This window comes from Maylandia zebra, linkage group LG6, assembly GCF_041146795.1.
Source record: "Maylandia zebra isolate NMK-2024a linkage group LG6, Mzebra_GT3a, whole genome shotgun sequence".
In the NCBI taxonomy this organism is placed as follows: Eukaryota; Metazoa; Chordata; class Actinopteri; order Cichliformes; family Cichlidae; genus Maylandia; species Maylandia zebra.
The window spans coordinates 45,078,021-45,096,322 of NC_135172.1; the positions used below are offsets into that span (position 1 = coordinate 45,078,021).

General features: G+C 46.9%; 3 protein-coding genes and 1 long non-coding RNA gene across 15 annotated transcripts in view; 3 read left to right on the forward strand and 1 right to left on the reverse strand.

Moving 5' to 3' along the window:
• LOC101487749 (reticulon-3-B) overlaps window positions 1-1,581 on the forward strand; it is a 10,375-nt gene extending 8,794 nt beyond the window's left edge. For 3 of the 5 annotated variants that reach the window (XM_023154195.3, XM_023154197.3, XM_023154196.3), the window contains exons 5-10: window positions 2-140; window positions 644-713; window positions 788-834; window positions 909-967; window positions 1,109-1,199; window positions 1,439-1,581. In XM_023154195.3, coding sequence (XP_023009963.3) covers window positions 2-140; window positions 644-713; window positions 788-834; window positions 909-967; window positions 1,109-1,160 — 367 coding nt within the window. In that variant the 3' untranslated portion in view covers window positions 1,161-1,199; window positions 1,439-1,581. The other 2 variants (XM_004574019.4, XM_023154198.3) reach the window with 2 other exon arrangements.
• Window positions 1,582-1,695: 114 nt separating this feature from the next.
• On the forward strand, window positions 1,696-3,236 carry LOC101465362 (acylphosphatase-2). The gene is made up of 4 exons (XM_004574020.5): window positions 1,696-1,999; window positions 2,083-2,099; window positions 2,202-2,311; window positions 3,000-3,236. The coding sequence occupies exons 1-4, from the start codon at window positions 1,903-1,905 to the stop codon at window positions 3,112-3,114; spliced, it is 339 nt and encodes a 112-aa protein (XP_004574077.1). The 5' UTR covers window positions 1,696-1,902; the 3' UTR covers window positions 3,115-3,236.
• LOC101486976 (signal-induced proliferation-associated 1-like protein 2) overlaps window positions 2,384-18,302 on the reverse strand; it is a 41,080-nt gene continuing 25,161 nt past the window's right edge. For 4 of the 8 annotated variants that reach the window (XM_076885347.1, XM_004574007.4, XM_012915638.4 and 1 more), the window contains 6 exons: window positions 10,683-10,746; window positions 5,871-6,057; window positions 5,684-5,803; window positions 4,509-4,572; window positions 4,355-4,436; window positions 2,384-4,277 (listed from right to left, as the gene is read on the reverse strand). In XM_076885347.1, coding sequence (XP_076741462.1) covers window positions 4,149-4,277; window positions 4,355-4,436; window positions 4,509-4,572; window positions 5,684-5,803; window positions 5,871-6,057; window positions 10,683-10,746 — 646 coding nt within the window. In that variant the 3' untranslated portion in view covers window positions 2,384-4,148. The other 4 variants (XR_013099067.1, XM_076885348.1, XM_076885349.1 and 1 more) reach the window with 4 other exon arrangements.
• On the forward strand, window positions 12,060-12,735 carry LOC143419083 (uncharacterized). The gene is made up of 2 exons (XR_013099068.1): window positions 12,060-12,276; window positions 12,362-12,735. It is a non-coding gene; the product is annotated as an uncharacterized LOC143419083 (long non-coding RNA).

An 18,302-nucleotide genomic window follows, 5' to 3' on the forward strand; every position in this document is an offset into this window, starting at 1 on the left:
GGTCTCTGTTGGAGAGGGACATTTCCGTGTCCTCAGAGTCAGTTCGGCAGCTCGCTGACCAGTTTCTGATCCACTTGAACTGGTTCAGTAATCAAACAAGGAGGCTGTTACTGGTGGAAGACCTGGTCGACTCCCTGAAGGTCAGCGTGTGTTTTTATTCTGTGTGTTTGTTTGTTGTGTGTATTCTCAACTTTATCTATCCACGAGGCCAGATAACACACACCAAGCACTTAAACTGCAGGAATGTCTAAATTCAGATAAAGCTGAGGTTACTGTACTCGACCCTAAAAACCCAGAGTCCTGACAGGGACTAGAAAGAGAGAGCAGATTTCTCCTGTTTTGGCTTCCTGTTAAATCCAGAATTCAGAATCCTGCTCCTCACATACAAGGTCTTAAATAATCAGGCCCCATCTTATCTTAATGACCTTGTAGTACCATATCACCCTATTAGAGCAAAAGGGAGTTTTTCCTTCCCACTGTCGCCAAAGCGCTTGCTCACAGGGCGTCATATGATTGTTGGTTTTTCTCTGTATTATTTAGGGTCTTTACCTTGAGACTGTTGTGATTTGATGCCTTATAAATAAAACTGAATTTTGTGTATTGTTTGTGTGTTTGGTCCATGTCTTTGTTCTACGTGTTCCAGCTGGCAGCCGTCACCTGGGTGATGACGTACGTTGGTGCCGTGTTCAATGGCGTCACCATCTTGATCCTTGGTGAGTTTGTTTCCCTCTGAGCGAGTTAAATATCAGTCTTTCTGATCTCCGATTGGTTGTCTCTCTGTGTGCAGCTGACATCATTTTCTTCACTACACCGTTGATCTACCAGAAGAAGAAGGTAAAGACACACCTGGTGTCCCTGTCTTCTGCCCAGTTTGCTCCGTGCTTAGCTCAGAGTGTTTCTGTGTTCAGGCTCAGATCGATCGTCACGTTGAGGCTGTTCGGCTCAAACTGGAGGAAACTCTGCAGAGGTGAGGTCACGGGTAATCAGGTGTTCATCATGTTTGGCCTCACCGAAGGTCAACTCTGATCTAAATGCCTCACTGAGGTCAGAGGTGAGAATCTGACCTTCATTTCTGCAGCACCACTGGGGTTTGTAATGTTTGTCTCAGGTGTCCATGGTCCACAGGTAACTGCCGTCTGTCTCACCTGTGCACATGCTGACCTCAGATCTAAACTCAGTGTCTGTCTTAATTGAACCAGGTGAGCTCTGTTCTACCTTTATGAAGAGTCGGACTGAACTGAGCATGCTCAGTGTGTTCATACTGTCTGTTCCTAATGTGCTTGTGACCTGTCTATAGTTAAAGTCCACAGTCGGGTTGCTGATTGATCATCCATGTTCAGTTTCCACGTTAACACAGATGAGCCCACCTCTAATCTGCAGGTGTTCACATTATTCTGTCCAGACAAGCAGCTGACAAGCGTCCTGTGTCTGTTTTCAGTCTGCAGGATAAGTTACCTGGCGCTGTGAAGAAGACCAAGGTTGAGTGACACCTGAGATGTTGAAGCTCTGCCCCCTCCTCTCATTGGCCTGTTTGTCTGTGACTCACAAGTCTTTGAATAAAATCAGACTGACGAGAAACAAGCCGTGTGTTTTTATTCTGGCCCAGCGTCACCAGTCCTCACCTGTCCAAGCCGTCACGTTCAGTGGCGTGGGCGTGGTCATGTTTACACAGTTACTTCCTGATGTTTGGACAGGAAGCAGCTTCACTGTTTCATGACAGCGAGGAAGTCATGGAACTGTGAATTTTACTTTGTTGGAAGTATTCTGTAGTATAACTACATTGTGAATGCCCTTCAAAATAAAGATCACCATGACTGTGACCAGTCAAGAGTGATGCTTTTATTTTGAAGGCTTCTGAGATTGGTTTAAATATCAGAGATAAAAATATCTCGCTGCGCAAACATGATTCCGTGTGTGCTTTTACTTTGTCTCCTTCACGCCATCATGGCTGAAAACAGACTCGTCTCCGTGGACTTTGAGGTCTTCGGGAACGTGCAGGGTAGGTCGCCTGACACGTGACGGCGAGTTTGTGTGTTTTTTGAGGTTTTACTCGCTGACCCTGTGTTTGTTCTCCATGTTCAGGAGTGTGCTTCAGGATGGTGAGCTTCCTCTTTTCCTTCACATTACTGCTGTTTTTGATCAGGATGTACCATGGAAACGTGTCACATGACTAAACGCACACACCTGTGAATGTGTGCCAGTACACGGAGGATCACGGGCGCAGTCTGGGGCTCAGCGGCTGGGTGAAAAACACCAGACAGGGCACTGTGATTGGTCAGGTCCAGGGACCGTGGGACAAAGTCAGTGACATGTGAGTCTGGCTGACCAATCAGAGCCTCCGAACACACACACACACACACACACACACACACACACAGATATATCCTTTAATGGATTTTTATTTGAAAATGTCAGTGCAGTATTACAGCTCCCATAATGCTTTGCAGGTCTGTGCTGTCCTCATTTGCCTCCTCCTATGACCTGGCTATGACCTCACAGTCAGAGCAGGAGGAGGACTGAGGAGCAAGGAGCTGCAGGAGCATACTCGGAGAGGCAGGGCCACAGTTCTCCTAAACTACTTGTGTGTGGCAGTGAAGCGCTCTGATACGATCACATGACTCTCACCTGTCACATCTGTGACATCAGACGTTTACATTAAAATCAAGCAGGTCCTTAAACTCTTTATGCCACAACTCTGTCACTCACTGGTGTGATGGGAGGGGCTAAAGAGGTGTCAGTGTGTAGTTTGTGAAATGACTCCTCCCACTCGTGTTGTAACTGTCCTGTGATATAACCTGAACTCTTTAATGAGGATGGAGTTTAAACACAATTAAGCCCCTCCTACTAAGTGATGCCAGTGGCGTGGACTGTGTCTCTGTCAGGTGACCTCATTGTGATGAAGAGGAGCGCAGTGTTTCTTTATTCACTGTGGGGTCAGAGGTCACTGAGAAATACCCGAATGTACTAACTGCACTCTTCTTCCTCCTCCTCTTCCTCAGGAAGCACTGGCTGAAGAGCGTCGGCAGTCCGAGTTCCCGAATTGATCGAGCCGTGTTCTCCGACGAGCGAGACATTTCCAAAGTGGAGATCCACGGGTTCTCGACTCGCTACTGAGCACGCTCACACACCTGATCTGCAGCTGACTCCAAATCTGACAGTATTGATTATTGATTGGTGACATCACTGTTTCCAATGTTTAATATGATCAGAGAAATAAAGTGTAAAGATTTACTGTTGCCATGGTGAACAAACTGAGTTTTTATTACACAGCTGCTTCCACCAGGGGGCGGCCTCTGGCAGCTGATTGGCAGCTCCTCCTGAAGCCCCACCGAGTGTATGAAGTCCACAGACCCGGAGGCTCGGTCATGTGACCGCTCAGGGCCCACTACACGTTTACCTTTGCTCACCTTCATCCACATCAGGCCTGCAGCCAGCTTAAACACATGCGGCTTCACAGCGCCTCCTCAGGCTGCTCATTGCTGACCAAATGAAATACATATTTTTTATATACAGATATAAAAACGATCGACCTGATGAAAATGTTTCTGAGTAAGAACCTTCTATCTGTGAATGCTGCTGTACTTACAGTATTAATCACATCATCTCCAGGAAAACTAGGCCAAAAAAGTAAATTCTGATGTAAACCTTTATAAAAATAAAGACACGTAACAGCAGAAAGAGAGCAGGATCTCTTTGCACATGAAAGAAGAGTTTTGGATAAATCAGCTAATTCTGTATCAGCTGATTCAGCTTGGATCACACATCTGTATGATCCACAGTCTGAAGAGAAAACATCCTTAAACATCTGCGCTGAGGCGTTTAGTAAAAGCTCATCGTCGCCAGCTGACAGAGGTGGAGGCGCACGGAGGTCAGCTCCTGCTGCGACTAACTCACTGCGCCTCTGTGTGAAAACAAATAACAGCAAGAATCATAGAGAGGCTCCGCCTACTTCTAGGTAGCCGAAGAGGACTGACGAGACCGGTCAGCCGAGCTGTGACTGATCCCATCAGATCACCTCATCTTCATTCAGCGTGCTGCTTCGTGCTGTTCGATTGTTCTGCTCACGGTTCAAACTCTTCGTCGTCACCACGATCCGCTGCGAGTCATGTGACACAGTGCTGACTGTTCAGTAAATGCTAGTGGTGTTACTATGGTAACGAATCCTGGCACAGCATCCAGGCAGCGAACCTCCTGATGTGACTCTCCTCCTGCAGGCGGTGGTTTTCCTGACGGAGGCTCAGCACCTGCTGCTGCAGCACAGCTTTGTCCCGCTGCTCCTGAACACAACATGGACACAAGTCAATGCGATGATGTCATCCGCTTGCCTCCATGACATCAGTTTAATGCGCTTTACCTTTAGCAGGTCGAGCTGCAGCTGCTGAAGAATCTCTTCCAGTTGGAGGACTTCACCTGAGAGGGAGCAGGCTGTGATGTCACTGAGGGAAGGGGAGCCGTGATGTCACTGTGATGTCAGCAATATTACACGGAAAATAAATGAGGTGTCTCACCTGTCCTCCAGGGCGGAGCTCTGTGATGTCACCCCCAGTGTGCGTTGTGTCTGATTGATGTCCGCTGTGAACAGGTGAACAACCAGCTAACTAAGAGAGGGTGGCGGCTTCGCAACAACAGACAAACAACAAACCAGATGTGACCAACGGTGAGTCATGTGACCACAGGAGGCGGTCCTTAAGTAATTTTGCCTGTAACAAGCAGTTATTTGAGTTCCTGTTTCCTGCCTATCAGCTCGAAGTGGTCCACCCCTTCTGCCATCTCCGTAAATTAGTTTCCAGACGGTTTGGAGGATGCTGAGGGTTGCTGAGGTCCTAACTGATCTCTGAGCTTTAATCTGCTCCTCGGTGAAACCAGGAGCCCTGCTCAGTTGACCTCACTGACCTCTGGGAGTGTGCATCATTACCAGGTCAGAAACGCGACACATTTAAGGACCTTAAAATCAGTTTTCAATAGCGCTGGGAGCAAAGAACAGGCACTGTTTCTCCTTCACTCACTATGTATTAACAGACCTCTCTGCATTGAATCATATCTGTTATTAACCTCTGTCTCTCTTCCACAGCATGTCTTTATCCTGTCTTCCTTCTCTCACCCCACCCAGTCGCAGCAGATGGCCCCGCCCCTCCCTGAGCCTGGTTCTGCCGGAGGTTTCTTCCTGTTAAAAGGGAGTTTTTCCTTCCCACTGTCGCCAAAGTGCTGCTCATAGGGGATCATACGATTGTTGGGTTTGTCTCTGCATCTATTATTGTAGGGTCTACTGTCTCCTTGTTGTGATTTGGCGCTGTATAAATAAAACTGAATTGGATGGAATCTGGAGGTTAGAGACTAACTAAGGTGGCTAGAGCTCAGGAGATATAGCAGGTCACCTACTAATCGCAAGGCTGGAGGTTCGATGCCCATCTGCTCCAGTCTATGTCTTTGGGCAAGATATTAACCCCAATTTGCTCTCTGTTGCATCCATCGGAGTATGAACATGTGTAAATGTTAGATAGAAAGCATTTACATAGAAAAAAGGTATTGTGCAACTGAGGCAAGTTGTGTAAAGCGCTTTGAGTGTCAGAGTAGAGAAGAAACAGTCTATCTAAATCTGTCCCAACGAGACAAGAAAGCCTCATCATAATTTAATCCTCCTTCCATCCAGGAGTTTGATAAGTTTGAGTGCAGTGACTGTTACCTCTGAAGGCTTGAGTGCTCTCCAGGTGAAGCCAGTCCAGCTGTGATGAAGCTCGTGGGAGCGGCATGTGTTTAACTCCAGACCTCAGAGCCAATAAGCTGTCAGAGTAAGAGCGGTTACCTGTGGAGGAAGGCAGGTGAGTGCTGACATTGACTTGCATTCTAAAAGTCAGAGAACAGGTACTCACTCCTCTGTAGCGGCAGTGGCAGTTTTCTGCAGATGGTGGGTGGTAGCGTGCTGTTGATACGTGGGGGCAGGTGGTCCGAGGGCAGCTGAGAACAGCGAAACAAAATCCCGTACAACATGTCACGTGACATCGTGTGGGTCAGACATCTCCATGGAGACGGAGGAGGAACACCAGGGACTCTGATGGGCTGAGAGATGAGGGATTGGTTGTTAGAATGAAAATAAAGTTGGTCAGAGGTCAGGGTAAAGTTGCAGTCAACGAAAACTGGAAACACCATAAGTCGGACTCGTTCCTGGTGGGCTCCGCCAGGGCTGCCTTTTTCACCGATTCTGTTCATAATTTTTACGGAAAGAATTTCTAGGCGTAACCAAGTGGCAGAATCTCAGAATCTCATCTCTGCTTTGTGCAGACAAAGTGATTCTGTTGGCTTTATCAGGTGATGGCCTCCAGCTCGCACTGGAGTGGTTCACAGACAAGTGTGAAGCGGTGGAAATGAAAATCAGCACCTCCAAATCTGAGGCCATGGGTCTCACCTGAAAATGGGTGGAGCTTTCCTCTCCTCAGGAACTCTCTGCAGGAGGGGGAGATACAGGAGAGGTGGAGGAAGATCTCAGCCTGGGCGTCTATTGTCTCATGTAGTCTGGAAGATGAGTGGATGGTGGGGTGGGTGCAGTTTTCTCTGTGGTGGGGTTGGGTGGACTGTCCCGGGCTCTGTGGGGCCGGGGGGCGCTGCGGCGCTGGGCCCCAGTCTGGATGGGCCTGGGCCCCCTTTCCCTGGCAGGTCGCGGAGTATGGGGGTGCCTACTGGGGTCAGCGGGGGAGCTGGCCCTAGGGAGGGGTCACCTGCCCCTCCCTTCCTTCCCTCTCCATCTCCAGCTGCCTCCCTCTTCCCGCTCCACCACAACCACCCACACATGCAGGGCCTTGGAGTAGGGGTATGTCACCAGGGTGCAGAGGAGGCTACCCCCCCCCCCCCCCCTCTGCCTCTGCCTCAATTTTATCCCACAACTTAGACATTCACATTACTCACACTCTCATTACACATACATATAGGATCTTGGGGGTGGGCACGATACACGGACTCCAAATTACCATCAGGGTGTACACCCCACCCCTGGCATCGTTGCCCACCTCTCAATTTTAAATACACGTAGACATTGAGGGCTAGCAGGAGGGACTATGTGCTCCTGCTGCTCTCTGGCAGGTAGCTCCATGCCCTCCTGGGTTTTAAATGCACCTTAGAACACACATGCATCAACACTACAATGAGCGGGTGGAGGGAGGTTTGGAGGCCTATCTCCCCCTACCACCACTTCCCCTGCCAGTGGCGGACTCCCTCAGGTATCGGTGCGTTGGTGGTTCTTTGTGTCCGGGGGTGGGCGTCCAGGTACACACCGGCTCACTCCTTGGCAGCCGCTTATCGGGGCCTGGAGGCTGGGGCTCGCTCGGGCCACTTCGGAGGTGGGGTGCCCCCGGCCTCTCGGCCTGGGGCTCGGTCACTCAGGCACAGCTGGCTGCCGGCGGAGCTCACGGGCGCGTCACTGCAACTCCCCCTGGCTTCTGCTCTGCGGCTGCTGAGTGAGCCCTCATCTGGGACTCTCCTCAGCTCTTTCTGGGACAGTGGCGCGGCTGCCCCTCTGTTGGTCTTCCTTGGTCTCTTGTGTTCTGGGGGCCTCTGGATGTCTGGAGTTTTGATCTCCTCCATACCTGCTTCATGCCCTGGAGGACGGGGCTGTGGCTCCCCACACTCCCTAGCAGATCGTTATATGGAGAAACCTTTGGAATGCAAGCATGCTGATCCACACAGGTGTGCACACAGGTGTACACACGGGTATTCACAGACGCGGACTACAGCTTTCTTGGCTGCTGCCTCAAAGCACATTGTGCGCTGTCTATCTTGCGTGCTGCACAATATCGTTTATTATTTAGTATCTACTGATATCTACTGCTAGCTAGTTTATTGTGATGGTGCTTTTTCTTATTATGTTGCTCTTTGTTGTTTGCTTTCTCTTCTGTTTTTTTTCTCCATACAGGTGACCCAGGTGTTTTTTTTCTTTTTTTTTTTTTCTTTCTTCTCCCCTTCTCACCGTCTCTTCTCCCCTTTGGTTTTCTTTCTCTCCCTCTCTTTCTTTCATTCTTTCTCCCTGTCCTATCCCCCAGTCATGTCTGTCCCGTTTGTAGCAACTGAAAATAAAATAAATTCATAATTATAATAAAGGTCAATCAAATGGACCAATATGGCAAGGCCATGATGATCCACTTGGTAAAATAAATCCGCTTGGCATCTTTCTTGGCCTTAAGACAACAATTCTGATGCTAAAGATCCAAACGGGACACAAAAAAAAAAAAAAATGGGTGGAGTGCCCATTCCAGGTCAGGGAACAGTTGCTGCCCCAAGTGGAGGAGTTTAAGGATCTCGGGATCTTGTTCACGAGTGAGGGAAGCAGGAGATTGACAGACGGATTGGTGCTGCAGCTGCAGTGATGCAGACACTGTACCGGTCTGTCGAGGTGAAGAGAGAGCTGATTGTAAAAGCGAAGCGCTTGATTTACCGGTCGATATAGTGTTTAGATGAGATATACTCTCGTCTAGAAGAGATATACTCTCTTCTAGACACTCTAAACTCACACTGGACACACTGGAGAGACTATATCTCTGCGTTCCCCCGGACAATCTAGCGGAAGTGCCTAGGGAGAGGGAGGGTCTGGGCTTCTCTGCTTGGGCTGCTGCTCCACGATGCGGCCGCAGAGACGTAGAAGCAATTGGATGGTTGGATGGATGGAGTTTTCAACCTGATTGTGTCACCTAGTCAACTAAATAGATCAGCAATCAATTATAATGGGACAACTATGAATCAGTGTTATTCTAGTGTCATGACTATGATATCATCAGGTTTCATTAGTATTTTAATGCTGATTCATTGAGGTTTCAACCATAATGATAATTCAGACAAACATCAATTCAATGTCATCTTGCTACCTGGGTTACCTTCAACATGTGTTTATGGGAAAGTTTAACAGGTTGTGCTTCAACCTGTTTCTAATAATTAACCAGAGATGATGATCATTATGATGATACGACAGGAGCAGCCTTAGTAACACCAACCAACTATCTTCTTATGGCCTCTGACAGTGGACTCATCTCTGTGCTTGTCCTGCTAGACCTTAGTGCAGCATTCGATACTGTCGACCATAATATCCTATTAGAGCGATTAGAACATGCTGTAGGTATTACAGGTACTGCACTGCAGTGGTTTGTATCATATCTATCTAATAGACTCCAGTTTGTGCATGTAAATGGAGAGTCCTCTTCACACACTGAGGTTAATTATGGAGTTCCACAGGGTTCAGTGCTAGGACCAATTCTGTTTACATTATACATGCTTCCCTTAGGCAGCATCATTAGAAGACATAGCATACATTTACACTGCTATGCTGATGACACCCAGCTCTATCTGTCCATGAAGCCAGATAACACACACCAATGAGTTAAACTGCAGGAATGTCTTAAAGACATAAAGACCTGGATGGCCGCTAACTTTCTGCTTCTTCATTCAGATAAAACTGAGGTTATTGTACTCGGCCCTGAAAATCTTAGAAATATGGTATCTAAGCAGATTCTTACTCTGGATGGCATTACCTTGGCCTCCAGTAACGCTGTGAGGAACCTTGGAGTCATTTTTGACCAGGACATGTCCTTCAACGCACATATTAAACAAATATGTAAGACTGCTTTCTTCCATTTGCGCAACATCTCTAAAGTTAGAAATATCCTGTCTCAGAGTGACGCTGAAAAACTAGTTCATGCATTTATTACTTCCAGGCTGGACGACTGTAATTCATTATTATCAGGAAGTCCTAAAAACTCACTGAAAAGCCTTCAGCTAATCCAAAATGCTGCAGCAAGAGTCCTGACAGGGACTAGAAAGAGAGAGCAGATTTCTCCTGTTTTGGCTTCCCTTCATTGGCTTCCTGTTAAGTCCAGAATTGAATTCAAAATCCTGCTCCTCACATACAAGGTCTTAAATAATCAGGCCCCTTCTTATCTTAATGACCTTGTAGTACCATATCACCCTATTAGAGCACTTCGCTCTCGCTCTGCAGGCCTACTTGTTGTTCCTAGAGTATTTAAAAGTAGAATGGGAGGCAGAGCCTTCAGTTTTCAGGCCCCTCTTCTGTGGAACCAGCTTCCAGTTTGGATTCGGGAGACAGACACTATCTCTACTTTCAAGATCAGGCTTCAAACTTTCCTTTTTGCTAAAGCATATAGTTAGGGCTGGACCAGGTGACCCTGAATCCTCCCTTAGTTATGCTGCAATAGACATAGGCTGCCAGGGGATTCCCATGATGCATTGGGTTTTTCCTTTCCAGTCACCTTTCTCACTCACTATGTGTTAACAGACCTCTCTGCATTGGATCATATCTGTTATTAACCTCTGTCTCTCTTCCACAGCATGTCTTTATCCTGTCTTCCTTCTCTCACCCCAACCAATCACAGCAGATGGCCCCGCCCCTCCCTGAGCCTGGTTCTGCCGGAGGTTTCTTCCTGTTAAAAGGGAGTTTTTCCTTCCCACTGTCGCCAAAGTGCTTGCTCATAGGGGGTCATATGATTGTTGGGTTTTTCTCTGTATCTATGAAGCGCCTTGAGGCGACTTATGTTGTGATTTGGCGCTATATAAATAAAATTGAATTGAATTGAATTGACAGATGTAGAACAATAAACATGTTATTAAATCCAATCTTACATTTGAACTGGGGCCTTTTCATGAATACATTACTAATAATTAATGAATGACAAAGAAATGAGCCTCACCTGTTCACCTGCAGTGACATCAAATTGCTTCACGCCAACATCTTTTATTGGAACACAGCTGAATCTGCAGGAGAAGTTTATTGTTGATTAGTGAGCTGTGATTTAATCAGTTTAAAGAATCAGAACCTGAAAAGCAATCTGTCCCAATGCTTCTTTAAGGGGCCAAGCTAGTGTAATTCTAGTGCTGGACCCCAGCCTGGCACTACATGGGGAGGGCTGCTTCAGGAAGGGCATCTTTGCCAAATCAAACCTGCGGATCACCAAAACTGAGATTTGCATATCGGAGCAGTCAGCGCTGGGTTAACAACGATGGCTAACGGGATGCTCATAGAAACACTGCTGCTGTTAGCCAATGACAAAGTAAGAGGAGAAGGCATGTGAGGAGGCAGTGAGACAGACTAAATGCAAAGAGAGAGAAGGCTGGTATGATGGAGAGAAAGAAGATAGATATCTTATGTGTGCAGGAGTCCAGGTGGAAGGGAAGTAAGGCCAGGTGCACAGGAGGCAGACTGAAGCTGTTCTACCATGGTGAGGAAGAGCGAGTGAAGATGAAGAGTGTCCGACAGGACAATGAGTTTGAAGCTGGAAATCGAAGGCTTGATGTTGAATGTTGTCAGTGTGCATGGCCCACAGCCTGGCTGTCAGGTAGAAGAGAATTTGGTAGTACTGGGACTGGGATGGTGTCTGGTGTTTCCTCTGGACAGAGGAAAAAGGAGACTTTGTGCAAAAATCAGGAAGCACAGGAAAGTATTCAAAGGAAAGGGCCGTCACAGAAATAGTGGGATAGTGAGGGAGATGAAGTAGGCAGAAGTACTGGGAGGTTAGGCGTACCGCAGAGGTGGCAACGTGAAACCGGACACTAAGGAAAGAGAAGAAGACTTGTACTGACTGGATATGCAGAGCAATCGAGCTGGAAAAGATGTGCAGCAGGACAGAGATAGAAAGAAAACCCTAACCCTCATGGGTGAACAGTTTGTGTTTACAAGGTGGCAGGAGTATTTTTAGGAGCTGACGAATGAAGAAAATGAGAGAGAACATACAGATGTGATGTTTGCTGTGAGAGGTCAGAAGGAGCTTCAGACGGATGTGTCGAACATATGATAAGTGTCACGGCCAGGAGTCAGTGTCCAGCTGATCTTTCTCTCAATTCAATTCAATTTTATTTATATAGCGCCAAATCACAACATAAATCGCCTCAAGGCGCTTCATAGATACAGAGAAAAACCCAACAATCATATGACCCCCTATGAGCAGCACTTTGGCAACGGTGGGAAGGAAAAACTCCCTTTTAACAGGAAGAAACCTCCGGCAGAACCAGGCTCAGGGAGGGGCGGGGCCATCTGCTGTGATTGGTTGGGGTGAGAGAAGGAAGACAGGATAAAGACATGCTGTGGAAGAGAGACAGAGGTTAATAACAGATATGATATTAACTCCAACTTCCACTCTCTCTCTCTCTCTCTCTCCTCTTCTCTATCGCCGGGACAGAACTCATTGTGGGTTCACGCCCTCGTGAGAGGAAACACCTGAGCCAGGGTGGCCAGCATTTAAGCCAGGAGGTGACTGCTGTTCTTCGCTGGATCGTTGTCTGCCACGCGTTAGTGAAAGTCAAGTCTACAGCTAAGCTAAGTCAAGTGTTTGGAAGTGAACTGTGTAACTAATCCTCGTCTCCCTGTCTACAGACCTCCTGGATTCCCTCCCTGTGTGATTCTTGGTGTCGAGTGTGGACGAGTGAACCTGTGGCCGTGAGTGTGGAGAGTTTGGAGAACGCATGACCACCCCCTTGGATTTCCCCGGAGCTTAAATAAATATAGCACTGCCCTGCACTTCCTGTAAATACACAAGCTGGATCCTGTAAATAAATGATTGTGTACAGCTGATTCAGGAGTCCCGCGCTTGAGTCCTCACTGTTGAACCGTAACAATAACGATGGCATGGACTCAGCGGACTCCAGTTTTGGATATTGGCTGAGGAAACCGGATGGGGACAGTCGGCATTGATACCCTGCTGAATAATGTTTGTGATGAGCTGAAGAATGAATTAGTGATGAGCAATGTTCCCTCTAATGTTTCATGTGTCTGAGCGAACACACAAACTCCCTGAGCATCCCTTGGACCACTGTGAGCAACAGCAGACGTGTGCACTGTGGTCACTGTGGTCATGGTCATCTAATCCATCCAAGTTACATGGTTTATTAAAATAAGATAAGATAAGATAAGATAAGATAATGATCAAATTACAGCGTTTATGTTAGACTACTTTTAAACTGCTTTAGCCCACTTACAATGAAAATGTTAAAAAAAAAATCTAGCCATTGGCCTGTGTAGCATGTTAACACTGTTGGAAGTAAAAATAACTTGAACTCCAATTTCGAAAACACAACTTTCTTTTTCTTTCTTTTTTTCATAAAGCTCTTGTATTATGAGTCTGTGGTCTGGGAGAGAGTCTGTAACTCTGTCTGCAAAATACAGCATATAATGACCAATGTTGGGCAAATAATTATATAGTTACTCCTCAAAAAAGTAACTCCGTTTGGCAAACAACAAAGTTTTAAATGCAGCCAGTGCATTTTTAAATAAACATTTCAAACTATTTACAGAACAATCAGCTGTTCTGCATCAAATCTGATGCCGCACAAATTATTTGTGTCGCTCCAAAAAATAATTTCTGTCCACTATGAGATGAAGGAGAACAACAGCCTGATACCTGCAGGCCTGACAGCAGCAGATGTGTCACTGCTGTAACACCTGTGACACTCAGCAGTCGCCTCATTGTTCTGACACACAACAACACTGTTGACTACACTACACACTAACTAGAATAGAATAGAATAGAATAGAATAGAATAGAATTCAACTTTATTGTCATTGCACATGCACAGGTACAGGGCAACGAAATGCAGTTTGCATCCATCCAGAAGTGCTTTAGTGATATAGATATATTACAATATATATTAGCAATAATATAGATATGTGAGTATATTACAGAAATGGGTCTATTATGGTATGTTATAATGTACACGGTATGAAGTATGTTGTGAATATTCTATAACTATAAGTATGTACAGGCTGTAGTGAGTACAAGCTATGTACAGGATATGAACAGGATATAAATATGAAAAACTATACAGAATATGAAATAAATAACTTTACAGAAATCTGAGATATACAGTTATACAGAAATGGGAACTATGCAAGTTGTAAACAGTTGTAGGATTAAAGATTATCGAATGTACAGAATGATTATTTACACAGAGCTATACAGTAGTGCAGTTAAGATAAGTGAGATATAATTCCTACAGAGGCTATATAAAGTGCTGGTGGTTGTGAGTGGTGGTTCAGTCCATGTTATTATTGTGTTTGAGGGTACAGTTGTCCATTGTGGGTGTGTGTATGTTCAGTCCATGAGTTTAACGTGGGTCAGATGTCAGGAGGCAGAGTTCAGGAGTCTGACAGCTGTGAGGAAGAAGCTGTTCCGGTACCTGGTGGTCTTAGTCCGGAGGCTCCTGTAGCGCCTCCCAGAGGGCAGGAGGGTGAAGAGTCCATGTGATGGGTGACTGGGGTCTTTGATGATTTTCCCAGCCCTTTTCAGACACCGCTTCCTGTAGATGTCTTTTATGGCAGGAAGTGGTGCTCCGGCGATGCGCTGGGCAGTTTTCACGACCCTCTGCAACGCCTTCCGGTCCGAGGCAGAGCAGTTCCCATACCAGACTGTTATACAGTTGGTCAGGATGCTCTCGATGGTGCAGCGATAGAAGTTCACCAGGATGTCTGAGGACAGGTGGTTCTTCCTCAGAGTCCTCAAGAAGAAGAGGCGCTGGTGAGCCTTCTTGACCAGCTTGGAGCAGTTGGTCGTCCAGGTGAGATCCTCGGAGATGTGGACTCCCAGGAACTTGAAGCTGCTCACACGCTCCACAGCCGTCCCCTTAATGTGGATGGGTGGATGTGGGTCAGCATTCCTCCTGTAGTCCACGATGAGCTCCTTGGTCTTCTCGGTGTTAAGCAGCAGGTTGTTTCTGTCGCACCACTCAGCCAGACGATCCACCTCCTCCCTGTAGGCGGCCTCATCGTTGTCACTGATGAGGCCAATCACCGTGGTGTCATCTGCAAACTTAATGATGGTGTTGGAACCATCAGCAGGTCTGCAGTCGTGCGTGAAGAGGGAGTAGAGGAAAGGGCTCATCACACAGCCTTGTGGTACACCGGTGTTCATTGTGATGGTAGATGAGCAGCGGTTATCCAGCCGGACATGTTGGGGGCGGTTGGTCAGGAAGTCCAGTAACCATTTGCAGATGAGGGAGCTGATACCCAGGTCTGTCAGTTTCCTGATGAGTTGTGAGGGGTGGATTGTATTGAATGCTGAACTGAAGTCTATAAACAGCATTCTGGCGTAGGTGTTGTTGTTGTCCAGGTGTGAGAGGACAGAGTGCATTGCGATGGAGACTGCATCCTCTGTGCTCCTGTTCCGGCGGTATGCGAATTGGTGGGGGTCCAGGGTGGGGGGGAGACAGGATTTGAAGTGTGCTAGGACCAGTCGCTCTAAGCACTTAGTGATGATGGGGGTGAGTGCTACTGGGCGGTAATCATTGAGGCAAGATGGGTTGGAGTTTTTGGGTATCGGGACGATGGAGGTGGATTTGAAGCAGGCCGGTACCACAGCGTGGGCCAAGGACAGATTGAATATGTCTGTGAGCACTCCTGCAAGCTCCCCAGAACACGCTCTGAGAACACGCCCGGGGATGCCATCAGGGCCTGCAGCCTTGTGGACATTGATCCTGCTCAGCACCGCTCCTACATCGGTGGGGGAGAGAGTCATAGGTTGGTGGTCTGGCGTCATGTCTGCTTTGGTTGTGGTTGTGGGGTTCCCTCGCTCAAAACGAGCATAAAAGTTGTTGAGCTCGTTGAGGAAGGAGACATCAGAGGATGCGGGGGAGGGTTTGGTGGTCCTGTAGTCTGTGATGGTCTGGAGTCCTTGCCAGATTGCGTCGGGGGTTGTAGTTGGAGAAGTGTTCTTCTACCTTCTTTTTGTAATGGTGTTTGGCTTTTTTGATGCCCTTCTTTAGATTAGCCCTGGCTGTACTGTAGGCGTGTGCATCTCCTGACCTAAAGGCAGTGTTGCGGGCCTTCAGGAGGAGACGAACATCCCGGTTCATCCAAGGCTTCTGGTTGGGGTACATGGTGATCCGTTTCTGGGTGGTGACACTGTCTGTGGTTTTGGAGATGTAATCCAGTACAGATGAGGCGTACTGGTCCAGGTCTGTGTGGGTGAACATATTCCAGTCTGTGTTTTTAAATCTGTCCTGGAGCACTGCGTCTGTCCCCTCTGGCCACACTTTAATTGTCCTCACAGCAGGTTTCACACGTTGGATGAGTGGTGAATACCGAGGTGTGAGGAACAGGGAGAGATGGTCCGATTGTCCAATGTGGGGGACACACTAACTACACACTAACTACACAAGATTTGCGCTAAACGTCGCAAATCTCTCACATCTCAAAACACCGCCGTCACTCTTAAAACTTCCCCCCGTTTCTTAACAACTAGATGCCACGTTGCCATATCATTTTTTGATTGGTCGACATGGTGCATTTTTGGTCGAATAGGAAAGAGAGAGGGGGGTTTGTTTTTGCTCACAGGCTTTCGAGCATTTTCCTTATAAAACGCAGTTTTTACCGTTTCTTCCCGCAGTAAATATAAACAACGACAGTATTCAGGAAGGAAACCAAACATTGCAGATTTTTTAAATGACAACTCTGGTTTCACGTGGCCGATCAACACAATTTAAAAACTGGTATAAAGTCCACACTTTGTCCATCAGTTGTTCCGTCTGTCCTGCTCACATCTCCAATGGTTGTACACGTTGTCATTAACGTGGCTTCACTCCACATCAGCCGCTTTGCTAAAACACCGGTGTCGGCACATAAGGACGCTGTCAGAGCCTGTCAACCACGTTGATTGGCTGCGTACTGTATATACGAATGTGAATCGCATCATTGGCTGGACTATGGGCTAAGGTGGCATACGGGAGCAGCCAGTCACTGACTGACACTACAAAACAGAATTGTTTTAATTTTAATTTCAATTCAGGTGAGATTTTTTTTTTTGTGTGCGCAACGCAGATTTTCTGTGCGCATAGAGCGTGCCAGCAGTGTGCAATTGCGCACGTGCGCAGCTTAGAGGAAACATTGGTGATGAGGGAGGTGCCTAAAAGTCTTTCTGATGTGATTACACTGTGTGTGAAGGTGGACGAGTGTCTACAGGTGCATCAGGGAGCTGGAAACTACAGGGTGGGCCATTTATATGGATACACCGTAATAACATGGGAATGGTTGGTGATATTAAAGTCCTGTTTGTGGCACATTAGTATATGTGAGGGGGCAAACACCTCAAGATGGGTGGTGACCATGGTGGCCATTTAGAAGTCGGCCATCTTGGATAGAACTTTTGTTTCTTCAATAGGAAGAGGGCCATGTGACATATCAGACTTATTGGTAATGTCACAAGAAAAACAATGGTGTGCTTGGTTTCAACGCAACTTTATTCTTTCATGAGTTATTTACAAGTTTCTCTTTGTTCACAGCCATTGACATGTCGAAGAGGTTAACACGTGAGGACCGGATCGAAATTGTGTTGATATCTGGTGAACGCAGTAACCAGGTCATTGACCATCTTGCTGCAAAAACTCAGGGAACGTGCCAGCTTCAGTGCATAAAGAGGGAAACACATCATCATGTAGCAATTTCAAATATCCAGTGGCCTTGAGGTTTCCATTGATGAAGAATGGACCCACTATCGTTGTACCCCATATACCATCACTTTTGTTGGTCCAACAGTCTTGGAGGGATCCATCCAGTGTAGGTTAGTGTCAGACCAATAGCGGTGGTTTTGTTTGTTAACTTCACCATTCACATAAAAGTTTGCCTCATCACTGAACAAAATCTTCTGCGTGAACTGAGGGTCCTGTTCCAATTTTTGTTTTGCCCATTCTGCAAATTCTGTGCGCTGATCTGGGTCATCCTCGCTGAGATGCTGCAGTAGCTGGAGTTTGTAAGGGTGCCATTTGTGAGTAGCTAACATCCGCCGGAGGGATGTTTGACTAATCCCACTCTCCAGTGACATGCGGCGAGTGCTACGCTGTGGGCTCTTGCTGAATGAAGCTAGGACAGCCACTGATGTTTCTTCATTAGTGAGTTTTCTTGCGTCCACATTTTGGCAAATCCAACACTGAACCAGTTTCACGAAACTTAGCAAGCAGTTTGCTAACTGTAGCATGGGAGATGGGTGGTCTCGTAGGGTGTCATGCATTGAAATCTGCTGCAATGACCTGGTTACTGCGTTCACCAGATATCAACACAATTTCGATCCTCACGTGTTAACCTCTTCGACGTGTCAATGGCTGTGAACAAAGAGAAACTTGTAAATAACTCATGAAAGAATAAAGTTACGTTGAAACCAAGCACACCATTGTTTTTCTTGTGACATTACCAATAAGTTTGATGTGTCACGTGACTCTCTTCCTATTGAAAAAACAAAAGTTGTATCCAAGATAGCCGACTTCTAAATGGCCGCCATGGTCACCGCCCATCTTGAGGAGTTTGCCCCCTCACATATACTAATGTGCCACAA

Coding starts and splice junctions, on each gene's coding strand:
- LOC101465362 (XM_004574020.5), top strand. CDS start 1,903: ATGATTCCGTGTGTGCTTTTACTTTGTCTCCTTCACGCCATCATGGCT. Junction 2,312..2,999: donor TGGGACAAAGTCAGTGACAT/GTGAGTCTGGCT, acceptor CCTCTTCCTCAG/GAAGCACTGGCTGAAGAGCG.